We start from the raw sequence: 18,222 nt of genomic DNA on the forward strand, positions 1-18,222 counted from the left end.
CTCCATGCATTTTTGACAGATGAGCTCTGGCCAGGTGCAGATACAGTGAAGGAAACAAACCTGGTGGTGAGTCTTGAGCATCTTGGGTCATGGTACTTATACTTGGTCCCAAGAGAAACTGCCAAGGATTCAAAGTGCCCCTTGTCCTAGCTCATGCCAATATCCCTGGGGTTATTCACTGTGGAAGAAGCTGAGGCACCAGTGGTTAAGACCCTTCTCTGAAGGAACAATAAAATTAATAGCACTAGGGAGAGAGGGATTTAAACTCTGGTTTGCCCTATTCTAAAATATATTAGTTTTCCTTTAACCAGTACACAGCACATGCTTGTATAGTATAAAACTGTAGTAATTTTCAATCGATAATATTAAAGTTTTATTTTTAGTAATCCAAACTGGGTTTTAGGTCACTGATGTTATCCTTAAAATGTATGCTGAGAATTGCATCCTGCTTTAAGAAAACCCATAGGAAACTAAGATTTATATAAATCAGAGACTTACTTTATAAAATCATTCTTCACTTTTAAAAAAATTTACCATAGGATGATTTTTTAATAGCTAATTCCTCTAGGGTCATTCAAAATACCTTTTTTTAAAGCCACTGAAATATAGCTTTGCACAAATTCATGTTGACATAAAGTAAGGTACGCTTTACTTACCAGTGATTAGCTAAATGACTGGCTGAGACAGGATGGTTTGTCAACCTGCTCACCTTTGTAAGAGAGAGCCAGGGAGTTGGAGATAAACTGTTCAGACATATTTAATCTAGGTTGGAATGTGGCAGCCCAAAGTGGTAGCTCACAGAAGAACAGAGCTTCCGCCACCATGCTGGGGACAGTGCTATTGGGAGCTCTGACTTGCTGGCTTAGGCCCACAGCTCAGTGGCCACGCAGAGAAAAGGATCTGGAAGATCGTTTTATCCCCCCAACCAGTGCTTCCCAAGACAAGGTAGCCAATCCCACCTGCAGACATGTGGTCTTCCACTCACTCAGTAGCATGCTGGTTTTGCTTTTAACTTCTGAATCATGAACCCGCCTTGATAAACTGAATGACTACACCCTCAAACCTGGAACTCTGGGGAAAAACTAAGTGGGGCATCTCTGAGTTCACGTTCTTCGTGAAAATAACTGGATGGCATTTTGGATTCGGTTCCTCTTTCCGAACTTCTAGGGTGCAAGACCCCCTCCTCACAGGACCACACCCCCCCATCCACCAAGACCTCCTATGTGGAGAAGAGGGCAGCTCATCCATCCTCACAAGGATCAGAGCCTGGAGATACATTCAGCTCACCTTGTCTGAATCTCTCATTCACAGTTGGAGAAACTGAGGCACGGAAAGGCGAATGTGCCTTAACCAAAATTTTCCAGCTGGTTCAGGGCAAAGTCAGGCCTTCACTCTTCTTCCTTCCAGGACTCAGACAACCTTCCTGGGTGGCCCCCCTCCAGGCAGCACAGATAATTCAAAGGGTAAATAATCCTCCCCTCACTCTTGTTTGGTTCCAAAAAGTACAGAAAGTAAACACCTGACATCTTTCTTACCTCCTTTCTCATGGTTTTTCTTGGCTGGGTACTGATGAGTTTATGTGAAAGGACCACGGACACTTGTTAAGTCACCAGGGGAAGCTGGTCCTTCATTAAAGTTTTCTATTAATAACCCTTAAAATTGGAAAATTCACATGAAAGTTACTTGAAATGTGACCATCCCTTAGTCACAGGCAAGGACCTAGGAAAGTGTATGCATACATGTGAGATGTTTTGCATCACTGCCTTTGAAGTGCAAGATGTCATAGGAACATTGTTACATCAAAGTTAAGCCAAAAGAGCTCAGCTATAAATTTTAGATTGTACAAAATCATACCAAAAACAAGTATAAAACGTTATTGAAATGCAGCAGTGTAAGTCTCTTTAAGTTTTTCCTCTCCCATTTAAGGAGAAGGAGAGGAAGACAGGACCTTTGAGGCTTTGCTCACTGAGTTGGCTGACGTAGATGAGCTTATTTTGTTCTGCACAGGGGCGCACTGGCTTGGAATACTGGGGGATTTTTTTTTTTCTGTGCTGTTCTGACTTGCACAATAGAGAGGCTGATTTAATTTGACAGCAAAGTAACACCAAGCCCCCAAAATAAAATTACCAAGATGTAAAACAGCGTCAAAACTCCAATTAGTTTGTGCATCCTTGAAGCTTCGGGAGGAAACCAAAAGGCTCCCGTCACGATGAGCAGGCATCAATTTAAGCTGCAGAGATTACTAAAATGTAACCCTCTAATTGAAATTGCTCAGAGCACAATATGACAGAGGGAAATCAGAGGAAAATAAGTGAATTTTTCCCCCTCAAAAAAAAAAAATGACTCATTACAGAGACTGTTCTATTAACTTTTAACACAACGTTCCTTTGCAAGAGCTGGAAAAACCAAGGGTTTCAGAGCTCTGGACAGAAAAAGGCACCGGACACAAGACAATACATGCTGTGTCACTGAGTCATATATAAGCATTGGCCATTTGCGTAACATTTGAAAAAGAATCAGCATTTCACCAGATCACAAGCATTTTGAAGTATATTTACAACTTCCACGAAGGAGGAGTATTATTCCAACCAAACTTTAGTTTTTGAATGAATTTGAATTTTGTCTCCAGAATGAACAGAAATACCTTGGTGCCCAATTCATGCCCCCTCACCCAGTGAACCCACAGCTGCTTCCCCTCAGTTTACTAATGAGGAAGTCAGCTGCCTTGACTCTATGGGGGTCACTTATTGATAAACGTGTCAATCGTGGCTCTCGTGGTGAACCCCATTTTACGGATGAGGCGGTGGATGACTGAGGCAGAGGATACTGCTAGGAGTCCAGACACAGTCATGCTGTGTTGAGTATTCTTAGACTTTGCCTCACAGTCTCTGCCCTGCCTGGCACCCTGTGGACACCAGTGGGGCATGCCCCAAGGGATGTGGGGAAGGCTGAGGCTGAGTCAGTTTTTGGCGTTGGTTGGGGATGTCTTAGGGAGAGCCCCAAATGGCTTTCCCAATCTTTAGGTGCTTTGTGATGAGAGTTCAGGGGTCCTTTCAGCTTGACAGCATTTCCTGGAAAGCACTGATCGTCTCTGACCGTCTTTCCCTGAGGGCTTCATATTTCTATCACCAGCCGGTCTTCGTCATCGCTGCTGCTGTCACTGAACTCCACTCGAGTTTGCTTCCTCATTCCTTCCAAACTCCTCTTCTTGATGGTTTTCGAAGGGGTTTCCGGGACCTCTGTGGGCTGCCCTGGCTTAGGAGGAACCACAGAATCCTTCAGAGCAGTTAATCCAGATTCTTGGCATTTCTCATGGTCCTTTCCCAAAGGAGGGCAGGAAACAGGCATTTCCCCACACCCATGTTGCCCACTGGAGGGAAAACGTGTCTGGGGTCTCCCTTCCTCTTGGCATAAACTAGCTAAACCTGGTCCTGGAGCTGATATTTCAAGACGAGCTTTTCCAGGTGACCTCAATGGAACCGAACCTGAAGGTCTTTGCTCAGGTGAAGGTTTCCCTGGCCTGAGGGACAGTGACCTGCCCTGTGCTACAGCTCTTCCATCCGGGGAGTTCTGGGTCTCCCCTGTAGCTTGGCCGTGGTCTTGTGGCTCTGCACTGTGAGTTCCCAGGGTTGTGTAACCTCCTCTTGCCCCTAGAGAAGTACAAATGGCAGCCACAGAGGTAGCAGCGTCATGGCAGGGAGAGTTTCCTTTGGACTCAAAGGATGAAGGTTCTTGAGCATCTGAGAAAACGCACAGTTTGGGATCTGCCAAGACTTGCTCCTGGGAGGGCAGTAGCTGAGCCTCAAGCAATCCCACGTCGAGACCTTTACCATGGGACAGAAGGCTGCTGTTAGCCACTTGCACGCAGGAGTCAGAAGGCAGAGATGATCCTGACCGGACTACAGTGTTCTGAGGACAACAGTCACCAGGCTCACCAGCAGACGGAATAATATCCTGTAACAAAGTGCAAAGGAAAATATGGGGTGGGGGTGGGAGGCAAAAGGTTAATTGGTACAGAAAAGCTCATGGTCAGAAGCATGGTCCTCAATGAAAACAAAGTTTTGAGTTCTTAATGATTCTTTACTGAGTGTGAACTTCAATATCATATTCTCAATCGGTCTCCATTAATAACTAATTGAGGCATTAAGACAAATAACAGTACCTGTCGGCATAAAATAGGTTGATGAGATTGCCATGTGTTTTTCTCTGGCTTTGTGAAAAAGGAAACGTCTCCTGATTATCCTAAGCACACTGAACACCAGCAAAGAATGAAGAAGCATGATCTGGACAATAGCTAGGTAGGGGCAGTCCCAAATTACCCAGTCCCACCTGCATGGGTAATGTGTCTCTTTCCCTGGTAGCCCCTGGACTTGTGCTGGAAGAGACGCTTCCTGAACTTGGTCTCCGGTCCTCCTCCTCCTTCTCTTCGTTCCCACAACCAGGAGACGATGTTGAGGTAGCACAAGATGGCTCCCCTTGCAGGCCAAGCCCTACAAGTGCGGAGAAACATGGACATGCTCCTGAAATCATAAAATCAGCAAATAGGAATCTCCTAAGAGTTTACCTGTGTCTGAACGGTGCCATAACCAGCCTGAGCTCATTAGCCCTCATCTCACACGGCACATACAGGAAATCAATTTACCTTGAACCAATTCCACAGTCAAAGAAAATGTCTCCACTTCTGCTAAGATGAAGAAAGCAGCAGCAAAACCAATTCCCAAAGGCAGGGTGGGGGGAAACAAATCTTAAAATTACATATATTTTTTAAAACTTTTTCATGTAGCTCTTTTTCATCAGTCATCTTCCTGGCCATGTCTGTGAATTTTACAATGGCTTGAATTCTCTGGCCACACAACCGGAGGTGGAGAGTAGAAAGTCCCCCTTGTATCACATATGATGTCAAAGCACCGGGCAGCAAGAGGTCAGGCTGGGTTTGTGTTGCTGTTGTTTTGTGGTGGCTATTGTTTGATTTGTAGGGGTGGGGAGTGGGGGAGACAAAGGTGTGACAACACCCACAAAACAGCCTCTCCCTGGAAGGCAGGTCAAAAGCACTACAAGATTTCAGAGGGGGTAGATCCCATCATGAGTTCAGATCAGAAAAACATTCTCAGAATGGCTGTGTCATCAGAGAAAAAGCATTAGATGCCTTTTTAAAGTTGCTATCATTTTGATTAAAGTTCCAAATGTACAGACTTTTAAAAAGTCAAACCTTTCTACTTATTATGAAAGAGCAACATCTGCCCACCCACTCATCCTTTCCCACTTGGGATTCTTACACTGCGTGTCGCCTCCCCTCCTAAACGCAGGCTTCTAGCACTATGTATTGTTTTGTTTGTTTGTTTATTCTCTATGTTTTTTGTGGTGTTTTTTTTTTTAGTTTGGAGTATAGTCTATGACTTCTCTAGGGGAAGAGGAGGGTTTAGGATGGGCACCCTTTATCCACAAATTTCATCACCCTCTCCCCCCCACAAGATACGCACATGTCCCTCTCACTTCTCCCCAGTTGAAATATCTGCTGTCATCATTTTGCTTAGAACGTTGAATGTTTACATGACTGTTCTGGGGGACTTGCCTTTCACAGCTGAGCCATGTACTATGCTGTGGGGACGCTGCCTTTCTTGCCAACAGGGTTCTCCCTGGGTTAATCACGACATTGTTTTTTTTTCTCCTGCAGAGTTTTCTGTGGACTGATTTCTAAAATCATCCTTCAACCTCCTTCCTAATGGTTCCATCTTTTTAAAAAGCTCTCGTGAAACTTTCTTTTAATATAAGCTTTTAAAAATATATATATGGAATGTATTAAATTGACATTAGTTAATAAAATTATATAGGTTTCAAGGGTCTAAGTCTCCAGTACATCCTCTGTATTGTATTGTGTGTTCACCACCTCAGGTCAAGTCTCCTTCCATCACCATTTATCCCTCCTGCACCCTCTTCTACCTCCCCACCCCCCGGCCCCTCTCCCTCTGACAATCACTAGACAGGTCAGAAAGCTTCCCGAGTGGTGTTTACCGGTATCTATCTGATGAACACCACTTGAGAAACTTCCTGACCTGCTCCCGGGACTGCTGACCCAGGGCCCCCTGCTAGGCTCTGCCTCGCGACTCGTCCTCGCCATCCTTGGTATTTTTGGTTTTCTCTCTTGCTCTCCTAATACAAAACTCCTGGTAGCTTCAGGAGAAAGGGTGCATGACACAATTGTTTAGACTTTAATTGACTGCTTGTCGGGTAGAACATCCTGAACTAGGATTTATTTTTCTTGAGAACAGGAGCCAGGGCCCCCACTCAGTTCCTGTTGTTCAGAAGCCAACGTGACTTGTGATTCAGAATCCTTTAGATGCATCTTTTTTTGTTTTTCTCTATTTGAAAGTTCCTAGGGTTCTTTTTTGTCTCAGTGTCACCGTGGTCCTGAACAATTTTCCTTCATTATCTGGGTACTCAGTGCAGCCTTTTGATTTGAATCATTTCCTTCAGTCTTAGAAAAATATGTTATTTCTTTTATTTTTTTTCCCCTGATGCTTTGTCTTTCCACTTTCTCCATGAGATTATTGGACCTCCTGGTTTAATGCTCTATTTTTCTTATCTTTTCTATCTCCTATTTCTTTGTGTTTTTTTGTTTTTTTCATTCACCTTGGGGAGAGTCTCTCCACGGATGACTCAGCTCCTACACAAGAACCCTCCAGCCTCCTGCCTGCAGCATGCTATAGTCAAAACTGGGGATGAGAGTTTGGGGGCTCCGTGTACAGTGCCCATCATTCGGTTAAACCCTCTGTTTAAAATATAGCCCCCTCACTCTCTGATAAACTGTGCCCCATGTCCCCCAGTATTGTGTGCCCACTCAAGAGACTAAACCACTAATACTGTGCAGGGGAGAACAAGGGAACTGACCCTGTGCTGTGAGGAATAAGGGTAGGCAGAGATGGGGGGGGGTCTGACTGCTGCCTAAGCTTCCATCCCGTCATCACCTGGCACCATGAACGTCTGGGTTTTTAAGGTTTGACCCCCTGTTAAATTGGAGTTATGTTCTCGGGGGTCTGCTCACTCAGTGACTCTCAGTTTCTGCACTCCATTCCCCAGAGTTGTGGCCTCGTTTCCTCTGTCATTCTGCCCTCGTGGGCTGGTGCACCACAAACACATTTCTTTACTAACTCCTCCTGGATTGTCAGAGGAAAGTGTAGGCAAGTGAACGTGTTCTGTCCTCCATCTTGAACCAAAAGGACAGACCTACTTCTTACATCTCAGGGGCAGGTTTCTAGATTACCAAGCACAGTAATCTTGAGCGAATCCACTTTGAAAACTGATAGAAAAGTACAACAGTTGGGAATGGGAAGGATGATTTCTCCTTGAATGCACTCTTCACTTGAGCACCTAGGTATTGTGGTTCTCTAATGACACAGGACCAGGACTTTGGCATTCTATTCATTGGCTCAACAAATATATTCGTCCATAAACTGACTGTGACACTCAATGCTAAGGAATCAGAAAACCAGACAAAAGGATCCCTGGCCCTAGGGAGCTTCTATTTCTACGGGGTAAAGAAATAAAGACAAGCAAACTAGTAGATGACATTATTTTGGGTTTGACAAGGGTTATGAAGGAAATAAACATCAGAAAGTAACGATAAGCAAGAGATATAGCAGGGGATGGGAACCTTTTTGGCTGAGAGAGCCATGAACACCACATATTTTAAAATGTAATTCCATGAGAGCCATACAATGACCCATGTATGTTATGCATTATCCAATAAAAATTTGGTGTTGTCCCAGAGGACAGCTGTGATTGGTTCCAGCCACACGCAACCATGAACATGAGCGGTAGGAAATGGATTGTAATACGTGAGAATGTTTTATATTTTTAACGTTATTATTATTTTTTTATTAAAGATTTGTCTGCGAGCCAGATGCAGCCATCAAAGGAGCCACATCTGGCTGACAAGCCATAGGTTCCCGACCCCTGAGATATAGAGACTATGACAATAAACGGGGAAAGAGGGAGCACTACAGAGAGGAACAAAGGGGATAGTGCGGAGAGTAACACTACATTACAGAGAACAATGGGTGGTAACTGTTGCACGTAAATGAGGAAGGCCTCTCTGAAAAGGTGACATCTAAAAGGAGATCTTGAGAATAAGGAAGGTCCACCCACAAAGGCCATTCCAAACAAAGGAGGAACAGATGCAGAGGCCCTGAGGTGGGAAGGAGCTTGGGGATTAAGGAACCAATGGGAAGCCATTGTGGAGGGAGAGTGCTGAGCAGGGAAGGGACCCAAAGGAAGGTTGGGAAGCCACCAAGGGTTCAGATCTTACAGGGTACAGGTAGGTGATGGGAAGTGGTCTAGTCTTAGTCATTGTGAAGAAACTAGAGTTTTTACCAGGGTTCCATATCTTTAAAAGATGCAGGCTGCTACTCTCCAGAGACTGAATTTGGGGGAGAGGGGAATAGGAAAAAGCAGTTACAAGGTTACCAGGGTAGTCTGGGGGCCAGACGAGACGGGCTTGGCTAAGGCAGTGGAAGTAAAATGGATGAACAAGGATGAACTGAAAACATTTTCATTCCTACCCATGAAAAATCACCAGAAGATAATAAGGATGATAAACATTTCGATAGACCCATAGTTTACCAAGTGCCTCCCTCTAAGAGGATTAAGCTGTGTCCCCACAGTGACAAAACAACCAGGCAATTCATTCAATTTAATAAAGTAAAACCAATTAGTATAGAGGAAATAATCAGATTGGCCAAATGTCTTCCCAGCAGGTTGTTTGGGGTTTTTAGCCTAACAGAAAGGCCATGTGCACATTTGACCAATAACTTCTGACTCACCTGAGAAAGCCAGCGGGGTGAATCGATTGATTTAATTTGCTTCCGACCTACCGGCTACAGAGAAAAGTGAGTTATCTTTAATAATTGTGAGAAAACGCCCAAATAGCGTCACTGAAGCATGTTAAACGAATTTGGATTATTGAAGAAGGATGCTAACTTGCTTTTAAGTGAATGGACCTTTTCAAGAAGTTAAGTCGCATCCTGGCCAAATGTTCAGACAGATTGTGGTCCTGTTTGGGTTTCAGCATCACACGGAAATAACTTCCTACATCTTCAGAAACTTCCGATACTTTCATCATCAGGCAATCTTCAGAAATCCCACCGCTCTCACACAATTATGTGAATCTTACTAGAAAAGCCATCTCTGGTCACAGCTCTGTGTGCTGTTCCGCCCTCCCCCGATGAAATGCTGCATTTTTCATCATCTGCCTCCAAAATAGTTGCCCAACCATGTTTAGAGAGGTAGAGACTACTGAAAGTGTTGTAGCAAATTTAAATTTAGCATCTTGGAAAGGCTTGTAGGAAACTGTTAAATAATTAGAAAGAAAAGGGAGTAAAGAAACACGAAACTTACAACATGGCTGTAGACATCTTTCAAGGCAAACTTGCTCCCGGCTATCTAATGCTTAGGCCTGATTAAAATGCTAATAGACACATTACTCTAATATCATTATCTGAAAATGTAAGTGATTTAATACAGTTCTTTCGGTTGCCCCTATACACCAAGAAGTCCATTAATTTGGAATCCAAAGACTGAGTTAGGAGAAAGGGATAAAAATGAGTCTACCACATTGGCCTTTGAAGCAAGCGTTAGGTATAAACAAGAATGCAGGCGTAATCTCCTATTAATTGATATGAGATTAAATTGTTTAGAAGCATCCCTGACATTGAAGAATGCATCATGTGCGAGCAAATATAATTTGCAATTACTTAAGGAAAGCTGAACAGAACACTAAAAATCATCACTATGTAGGCAGTGATTTGCTCATTTAGTCAAAACTTTGTCAAGCCTATATTTTTTCCTGAGTTCATATTTTTGGAGCTCGTATTATTAAACCTAAATATTTCTTGAGCCTGTATTTCCTGAGTATTGTGTATAGCTAGTACTCTGCGCTAAGAACTATGCTGAGTACAGGCAGTGTGTTCAGGGGCAAACGAGGCAGATACCCTCATGGAAATTACAGTCAGATAGGGGAGAAATTGAGTCCTCAAATAATTATACAAAAATGTCACCAAGCAAACATAGTGAATACTATGAAAGAAAAAGCAGAAGGTATTACGAGACGATGCCCCAGGAAAAGAGAAAAACCACACGTATGGTAAAATCATTCTGAGACGTGGTACCTGCTTTGGCCGGTTTTCTCTCTAATGAGTTTGAATTATTCATTCATGTAATTATTCAAACAATGTTGTTGTTTTTTAAGTTTCTATTGCATTTCAGACACTGTCTTAAACTGTTTTGAAACTAAATTCATTTGTTTCTGCAATCTTATTATTATTTTGTTTACAAAGCTTCGGTAGAAGAAAATATTTGGCTGAAAAGTATGGAGGAAAGAGGTTTTTTTTCCTCCCCAGTAGGGGCCAGGCATGGTCGATTCCAATCTGAAAATGATCAGAAGTCTGTGGGTGGCCAGCAGTGAGAAGCAGCCTCCGACTGTAGTCCCACAGGCAGAGGGGACTCGAGAGGGGACCAGAAAAATATATTTATCGAGTGCAGCCTCAGGTATTTTTACACTATCCTAATGCAATCTTCTGGAAGTTTGCCTCCAGGTAATCACAAATGAATCTTTTCTTTCAGAAACCACTCTTCATAGTGGTTTTCATCTCTTTTCTATTTCTTTAATGAAAGGAACCAGAACGAGAACCCTTCCCGCACAGAAATGCTTCACCTAAACTGCGTGGAGGGCAAAGTGGTGTTTAAAATCTTGCTTTAAGTCAAAATTGTTATCACGTTCAGACCACACGAGCACGATTTGACAATACAGAGAAGAAACAGGATTATGGAATCCTGGGAGAAAAAAAAGAGGGCAATAAAAGAAATGACAACGGAAACATCCCATGCCTAGACTAAACCCAGCAAATCTACCTTATGGATCATTATTTGAACAGCTCCTCGTTGCTAAATGAATATTGTGTGCGCGGCTTTCTTCCCTGGAACGTAATTGATACACTCGCCATGGTGTTTCATCCTTCCTCAGGATTTACACCCGAAAATGAAGGAGAAATTATTCTGTTTCAGCAATTTCAGAGCACTATGACTTAACTAATAGCTTTAGGGAAAGAATGAGTACTTCTCTATTAATTCTAATGAGAGAAGACGTAGGGGAGTCATTAGCTCGTGTCAGAGGAAGAGAAGGCCAAGGGGAGAGGAGCCCTGGAGAGTCCCACCTCCCTCCTCCTGGCTCCCAGAGCCTCTGGGAATAGGCAGGCAGGTTAGCTCCCCCGAAGCCCTGGATGAAAACAAAGGAAACTCCTGGAGAAAGCCCGTGCACAAAGGCAGCATCCTCTTCTATTCCAGGGATTTTATTCAAGTCCCTTCATACAGTATTTAGAAATTGTACCTTTTCTGTCTGTCTTATTAGATAAATCAGAAACCACCCACCATCACAGCCGTCTCTACATGTCTGTTCCTGAGATGAAAGTGTATCGATCACTCTTCCCTCTCAGATATTTCCTCCAAACTCGGTGAATGGGGCTGGGCGGAACCATTTCAGTGACTTTAAAGCTTGGTTGTATACCCAAGCGTGTTCCTTCATAAAATGAAATGGAGGCCTACGACATAAAGAGAAATAATATAAACGGCTCAGAAACACTCTTGGGAAAGTTTATCTCCAAGTCCAGCCAGGAAAATAGGTTTTGTGGGTGTGTTTATACCAGTGGTTTTCAACCAGGGTAATGCCTGGAGACTTTCTGGTTGTCCTGACTTGGAGGGGAGGGGTGTATCTTGTGGATGGGGACCAGGGACTCTGTGCAACACCCTACAGTGCATATGATGACCCACCACTGAGAGTGACCCAGCTCCAAACATCATCAGGGCTGCGGTCGAGAAACGCTGGTTTAAACCAAGAATCCCAAACTCGAATGCGACAGGGGTCAGAGAGAAAACACACTGGAGGGAAGCTGGCTGGGGTGGGGTTGTCCTGCATGCAGGGCATGGCCAAGCTCAAGGGTGCACCTGACCCTCAGCTCCTGCCACTTGAGATCATGACGGAGCAAGGGTCTGGTCTGCCAGAACTATCTGATTTCCACAAGAAACCCGGGTCTGGATTCCATATGTTTTTAAACACTGATAAAGAATTGATTTTCAAACAACACTGCAAGCCAGTGTGTCTATGCCCTGAATGCGGGTGAGAAGAGGCCAGTGAGTGACCTTCTGTTAGTCAAGAAGCTCAGGTGAACAAACCCTGGAGAGGAGACGTTAGCTCCACCCTGGCCCTGCTCCTTTGTTGAAGCAATTTTTTTAAAAAAATACTGTTAAAAAATATATTTATGGGAGAGTAAACCTATTTTTCAAGATAACTTTGGTAGTATCTTATAAAATGAAACCTGTAATGATCAAATGTGCATGGACCTTGCAACTGCTCTTTGGGAACTTGAGCAAGAATGTTTTCTATAGCCTAAGGTGTGATTGAAAAACCAAGAGCCACTTCCACGGATGTCCATCAGTAGGGTAAAAGTTGGATAAATAAATGATGTAACAACTATCCTGTAGGATTTTATGCTATTAATAAAACCATATATTATCTATTCATCATCTAGGCTTGGAGTTATATTCAAGGCATATTAAGAAGAAAAGAGTTGTCAACTACAACATATGGTATCATCTATTTGTGTAAAAAGAAAACAAGATAATATTTCTGTTCATATTTGTATGTCCAGGTAGAAAGGTATGGGAAACAATATCAACATGAATCTGGCAACCTCGGGGGGCCATGAGGCTGGGAACTGGCCCGTTTTCTTGGAGGTAGCCCTGTCGCTTTCTTTGTTACAACAAGCATGGTATTGCTTTACTGGTTGGAAGAAAAAGAAGAGATAAATAATGATATAGGTTCTAATATTAAGACTGAGCGTAATGAGGAAAGCCCCAGGTTGTGCCTGGGCGCACACTAACAAAGTGACAGGTTGGTTCCGTCCAGTCAAGGCACACAATGGGGAGAGGGAAATACATCTTTGCATTTTTGAAACAAAAGTTTAGTTTCTCAGGAACAGATAAGTTGAGTCACCAAAGAAAGAAGGACATGTATTTTTCCATCTCTAACCAAATCTGAAGTATTTCTGTACCATCCTAATTTTTTTTTTGAAATTTTGCCCTTTCCTAGTAATCATTTCCCATCTCTTTTCTCAGAAACCACTTTTCTCGATGGTTCATGTTCTCTACTTTCTCTCTAATGAAAGCAATCAGTTTGAGAACACTTCAGTTACCATTTTCTCCAAAAAAAATTTAGTGGAAAAGTATGGTTAAAATCTTTTGGTAAGTTGAAATTCTAATCATGTTCAGACAATAATAAGAGAATGCCCTAAAAGAAGGGGAGGACAAATTGTGAGGGAGGCAGGAAAACTAAACTAAGACCCCCCCAAAAAAAAATATTGCTCATCTTATTTGAATTATTTAATGCCAGAATTGAATCCAGAGAGCCTACTTTATGGATCATTACTTTTAAACTTTCTTAACTCTAAATGAAAATTATAGAGAAAAGAAGTTCAGGCTTTGGAATATAATTGATGTGTTTAAGCAATTGCCTCATCATTTCTTAAGATTTACACTCCAGAGAAGGAGGTGTTATCCTGTTTCAGCAATTCTGTAAGCAATATTACTTAACTAATGGCTTTAGGAAAAGAATATCTCTCCATTAATTCTGACAGGAAAAATCATGGAACAGAGCCATTATCACGAGTCAGAGGAGCAGGAGGGAGTTGGTGGATGAGAGAACCCTGGAGTTCAGGCTGCCATTTTGTTTCTCTTCGGAAAACATCACAGGTGATGTGTGACAGAGAACAGGGCGGGAGAAATACCAAGGGACCGTCCCCAGCCCACCTGTCGCAGTTCATTCCTGACAGACTAATAGTTTAAAGTCAAAAAAAGAAAGGGGAAAAAAACTCCTATCAACTGAATTTCAGAGAATCACATCACCATCCCCACATGGTATTTAGCAGGTGTACCTACCTCTTCAACGTGATCAGGTAAACCTTTTATCTCAGAAAGTACCTGTCAGAGAAGTTCTCTTCAACTTTCTATGTCTTCAATGAAAGACAGCTGCTATGATAATGTTATCCTCAGAGGAATTTTCCCTCGGCTATGTTAGGTAGGTAGGGGGAAAAAAAAATCCAGGTAACTTATTTCAGCGACTTAATAGCTTAGTTATGTAGAGAATTCAAAAGAAGAGATGCTGATGGGAAAGGAAGTTAGTGAGACAAGGAGTAAGAAGAGAAGGGCCTCCCTCACCCTGGAATTAAATATGGACTTATTGGTAAAGATAAGAAGCTAGATTCTACCCTGTTGATGTCATATCCATATAGCTGAAGAGAAGGAAATTAGGACGTAATTGCACAATGATTAGTATTGTGGTAAATGCCACCAGGGAGATGAGTTATGAATCATTCCTCAGGTAATCTGGCTCGAGAGTCAGATGTGACCAGCCTGAGTAATCCCTAAATGTCACCTCACAAAACCATTCAAGGAGAACCAAGATGACTAAGAAGCCCCAACCCGGTTCTTCAGAGAAAAAGTAGTTGAACGACCCATCAGAGGGACAGAAAAATACATTGATCAAAGTCTAACTACATAAGAGAGTATTTCTTTCTCCTGATGCAATTTTCTGAAAGTTTGTCTCTTCTGAGTAATCATATGTTTTATGTCAGAAATTACTTTTCCTAGTGGTACCTCATTTCTTTTCTATTTCTTTGATGCAAGGCGATCAATCTGAGATTTTCTCTCTCAGAGATGTGGGTTTTTTTCCCCTGAAAAATATTTAGTGGAAAATCATGTTTAAAAATCAATCCTTAAGGTAAAAGTTTGCACCCAGACCATGTACCTAAAATTTAAAGAGCAAAGCAAACGTAAGGGAAATAATACAATTATTGCAAATACCACTTGAAATCTATAATGCTAGGATTGATATCAGGAGTATCTATTCTTTGAATTTTAATTTTCAATGCTTCTCATTACTAAATGATCCTAGAAAAGACCATCCATTTCTCGAAATGAAGGAATATTTTTTATTTTTTTATATCTTTTCTCTTTTAAAAAATTTTTTTATTTATTATTTTTTTTTTAGAGAGAGAGGGGAGAGAAAGAAAGAAAGAGGGAAAGGAGGAGGAGCAGTAAGTATCAATTCCTGTATGTGCCTTGACCAAGCAAGCCCAGGGTTTTGAACCAGCAACCTTAGTACTTCAGGTCAATGTTTGATCCACTGCACCACCACAGGCCAGGCTCAAAATGGAGGTATTGGAGAGAGCTCATATTGCCTCAAAATTTGCATTCTTAAAAAGAAAAAATGGATTCATTTCAATGATAATAGCTAGGAAGAAAGATCTTTCCTCTTCTCCTTCATTAATCCTGATAAAGGGGGTTGGGAGTAAACTAATTTCAGACTTGAAACAAAGACAAGATAGAAAGTAGTGGGGTTGGCTTTGACAACTTTGATTTTCCCATTACCTTAGGTAAAGAGACATTCTGAGTCTCCATCTTTTCTCAAACTTGAACGACACACGAATAAAAACCTAACGTGACAAGAAAATCAAGAAAAGAGGCTGAAAAACACTTCTCTGATTTCATAACATGTTTAGCTAGATAATCTGTCGTGTGTGGCACTTAGGTTTTTTTTTTTTTCCCTTACCTGCCATTCCATCCTCTCTGCTTGTTTTTGAGAAAAGGCAAGTGTTTAGCAAGCTGAATGCTCAGTCCCCACTCAGATGTTTCTTATGAACGACATTATTGGAAGAGCCAGTTCAAAACATTTCAGTGATGTGACATCATGAACAGTACAGAATTCAATAGCATTTCTTAAATACTGCTCAGGTGTCAGGGGGACTGCTATAAAAAAAAAGGGAGAGAATAAAAGTAGCCTCAAATTTTCTTTAGAAACTTTTTTGTACCCAAATTTACTCACAAACGTGTGCTTTCAGGCTTGTTTTATAAATGTGGTTTTTCTTAATCATGAAAGAAACACAATGGAGGTGGGGTGGGCATGGGGAGGACCATTCTGTAATTGAAATAGTTTTCAATTTGGCTGAAGATTTCCATCTCCAAAGAAAAAGAGTACTCTGTCCCTGCAATCCTGTAGCAATGCGACTCAAGTAGTGTTTTTCTGAGCAAAAGCCTTTCTGTGGTTTCTATGGATCCTGACAGAAAATAAAGGGGGATGGTCATGACCGAAGCAGGGAATAAAGGCTGTGCCCCACGATAAAGACATCACGGAGATTTGAACCTCAAGGTTGCCTGTACCCTGCAAGCTGAGAGGCGGAACAAAGAGACAAGAGTAATAGTAGGGAGAGATGGACCAAATTCTTCCAGAATTCTATGAAGACGCTCTTTTGTCCTCGTACCAGCTTTAGAAATTCTACCGTTAATGATGTGAAACTTGAATTGACAGGACTTTTTGAATTTCAGAAACCATCTTCCAAACTCAGAGGAGCAGGCTTTAGCTTCCTCTAAATTTAATCAGATTGGTTATTGCCCTAGAAATCATTTTGAATCTTACCAAACTAATTAAGAAATCTGATTTCTTTAAACAAACAAACAAACAAACAAAAAATAAAATAAAACCCGGCAGCGATAGACATAGACATTTCAGAATGATTTAGAAAGTCCATGCTTTGAAGCATTTTGAAAATGTCTCCATCTTCCCGGCAGATTTCTAGTTTGCCACCCACAAAAGGAGTCTCTTTTGTAATTCTAAAGTGACAGAGGAAAGAAGCTCTGTGGCCTGACAGAAAAATAGGAAGGTGTCCCTTAGGTCTTATCTGGAAAAGAGTGTTCGGCCCTGGCCGGTTGGCTCAGTGGTAGAGCGTCGGCCTGGCGTGCAGAAGTCCCAAGTTCGATTCCCAGCCAGGGCACACAGGAGAAGCGCCCATTTGCTTCTCCATCCCTCCCCCTCTCCTTCCTCTCTGTCTCTCTCTTCCCCTCCTGCAGCCAAGGCTCCATTGGAGCAAAGATGGCCCGGGCACTGGGGATGGCTCCTTGGCCTCTGCCCCAGGCGCTAGAGTGGCTCTGGTCACAGCAGAGCGACGCCCTGGAGGGGCAGAGTATCGCCCCCTGGTGGGCGTGCCAGGTGGATCCCGGTCGGGCGCATGCGGGAGTCTGTCTGACTGTCTCTCCCTGTTTCCAGCTTCAGAAAAATAAAAAAATAAAATAAAATAAAAATAGAAAAGAGTGCAATCAACATCATGCACCCAGAAAATTCCACCTGGGGAAGGGGTGGAGAATGGAGTGAGAGATGCATCTTGGGTGGATATACAATTCTGCATAGCTGTCCAGTTGGCCGTTTTCTTGAATCAAAGACAGCTAGGCTGATACACTTACTTCTTTGAAATGTTCTAATAGAAGTCAGAGGGTCTGCTTTAAATGCGTGTAGACAGAAATGACAACTACATCAAGTATGAAAAACGAAGGTCCAATAAAAAGAAATTACAGAGAGAGGGGGGAAAACGCTGAATCTTAAGGAATTGTCATTGAAAATGTATTCGGAAAATCCTCTTGACTTCTTGTTTAAAAATATGTTATTACTAAATTCAAATCAGAAAAAGAATACACAGCTCAAATTATCATGGAGTAAACTAACATAATGGTTTTGAAATAAAGTCGTTTATACTGTTTCTGTGAATGCTGACAGAAAAATAATGAGAAAATTGCATGAACATCCATCAAAGAGGCCCGGAAGCCGGGAAGCAGGTTCTCGTAAGCGTTCCCACTCAGAGCCCTCTGAACGTGGAAGAAAAGTCAGAGTGGAGAACGCGGGAGCTAATCGTCACCTGTACTGGAACCTCAGAGGATGTCTGTGGATGGAGACAGAATCATGGCAGCCTGTCAAGGGAGGCAAATAATAGTAATGACAATACCCCAAGCGCTTTCTCTGTCTTCAAGAAGTTTTCAACTGCTCTATGCAAAAGCAGTCTTTGAAACTTTGATTTTGAAAGTTATTAGTTTATTTTACATCCAGTATTTCTCTTAGAGGAAAACAAACCTATCCATTTTTTTTTGCTAAATATTACGTGCGCGTGCGCGCGCGCGCACACACACACTCACACACACACACACACACCTGTTCTGTATTCACTGTGAGCAACTAGCAAGCATACTTCTTCATTCCATCCAGCCTGGGACAAACACGAGGGAAGAGGACAAGAGGCGTGAACAAGATGGATAATAAAATTGAAACTAGGCTCCAGTGTAGGAAGAGACCCT

At 42.3% G+C, this 18,222-nt stretch overlaps 1 protein-coding gene across 2 annotated transcripts in view; it reads right to left on the minus strand.

The window, feature by feature from the left end:
* Positions 1–412: 412 nt before the first annotated feature.
* Positions 413–18,222, minus strand: part of ZNF831 (zinc finger protein 831) — a 99,200-nt gene continuing 81,390 nt past the window's right edge. For both annotated transcript variants that reach the window (XM_066237233.1, XM_066237234.1), the window contains exons 5-6: positions 4,330–4,490; positions 413–3,954 (exon numbers count right to left, since the gene is read on the minus strand). In XM_066237233.1, coding sequence (XP_066093330.1) covers positions 3,115–3,954; positions 4,330–4,490 — 1,001 coding nt within the window. In that variant the 3' untranslated portion in view covers positions 413–3,114. The remainder of the gene's footprint in view (positions 3,955–4,329; positions 4,491–18,222) is intronic.

This window comes from Saccopteryx bilineata, chromosome 6, assembly GCF_036850765.1.
Source record: "Saccopteryx bilineata isolate mSacBil1 chromosome 6, mSacBil1_pri_phased_curated, whole genome shotgun sequence".
Taxonomy (NCBI): domain Eukaryota; kingdom Metazoa; phylum Chordata; class Mammalia; order Chiroptera; family Emballonuridae; genus Saccopteryx; species Saccopteryx bilineata.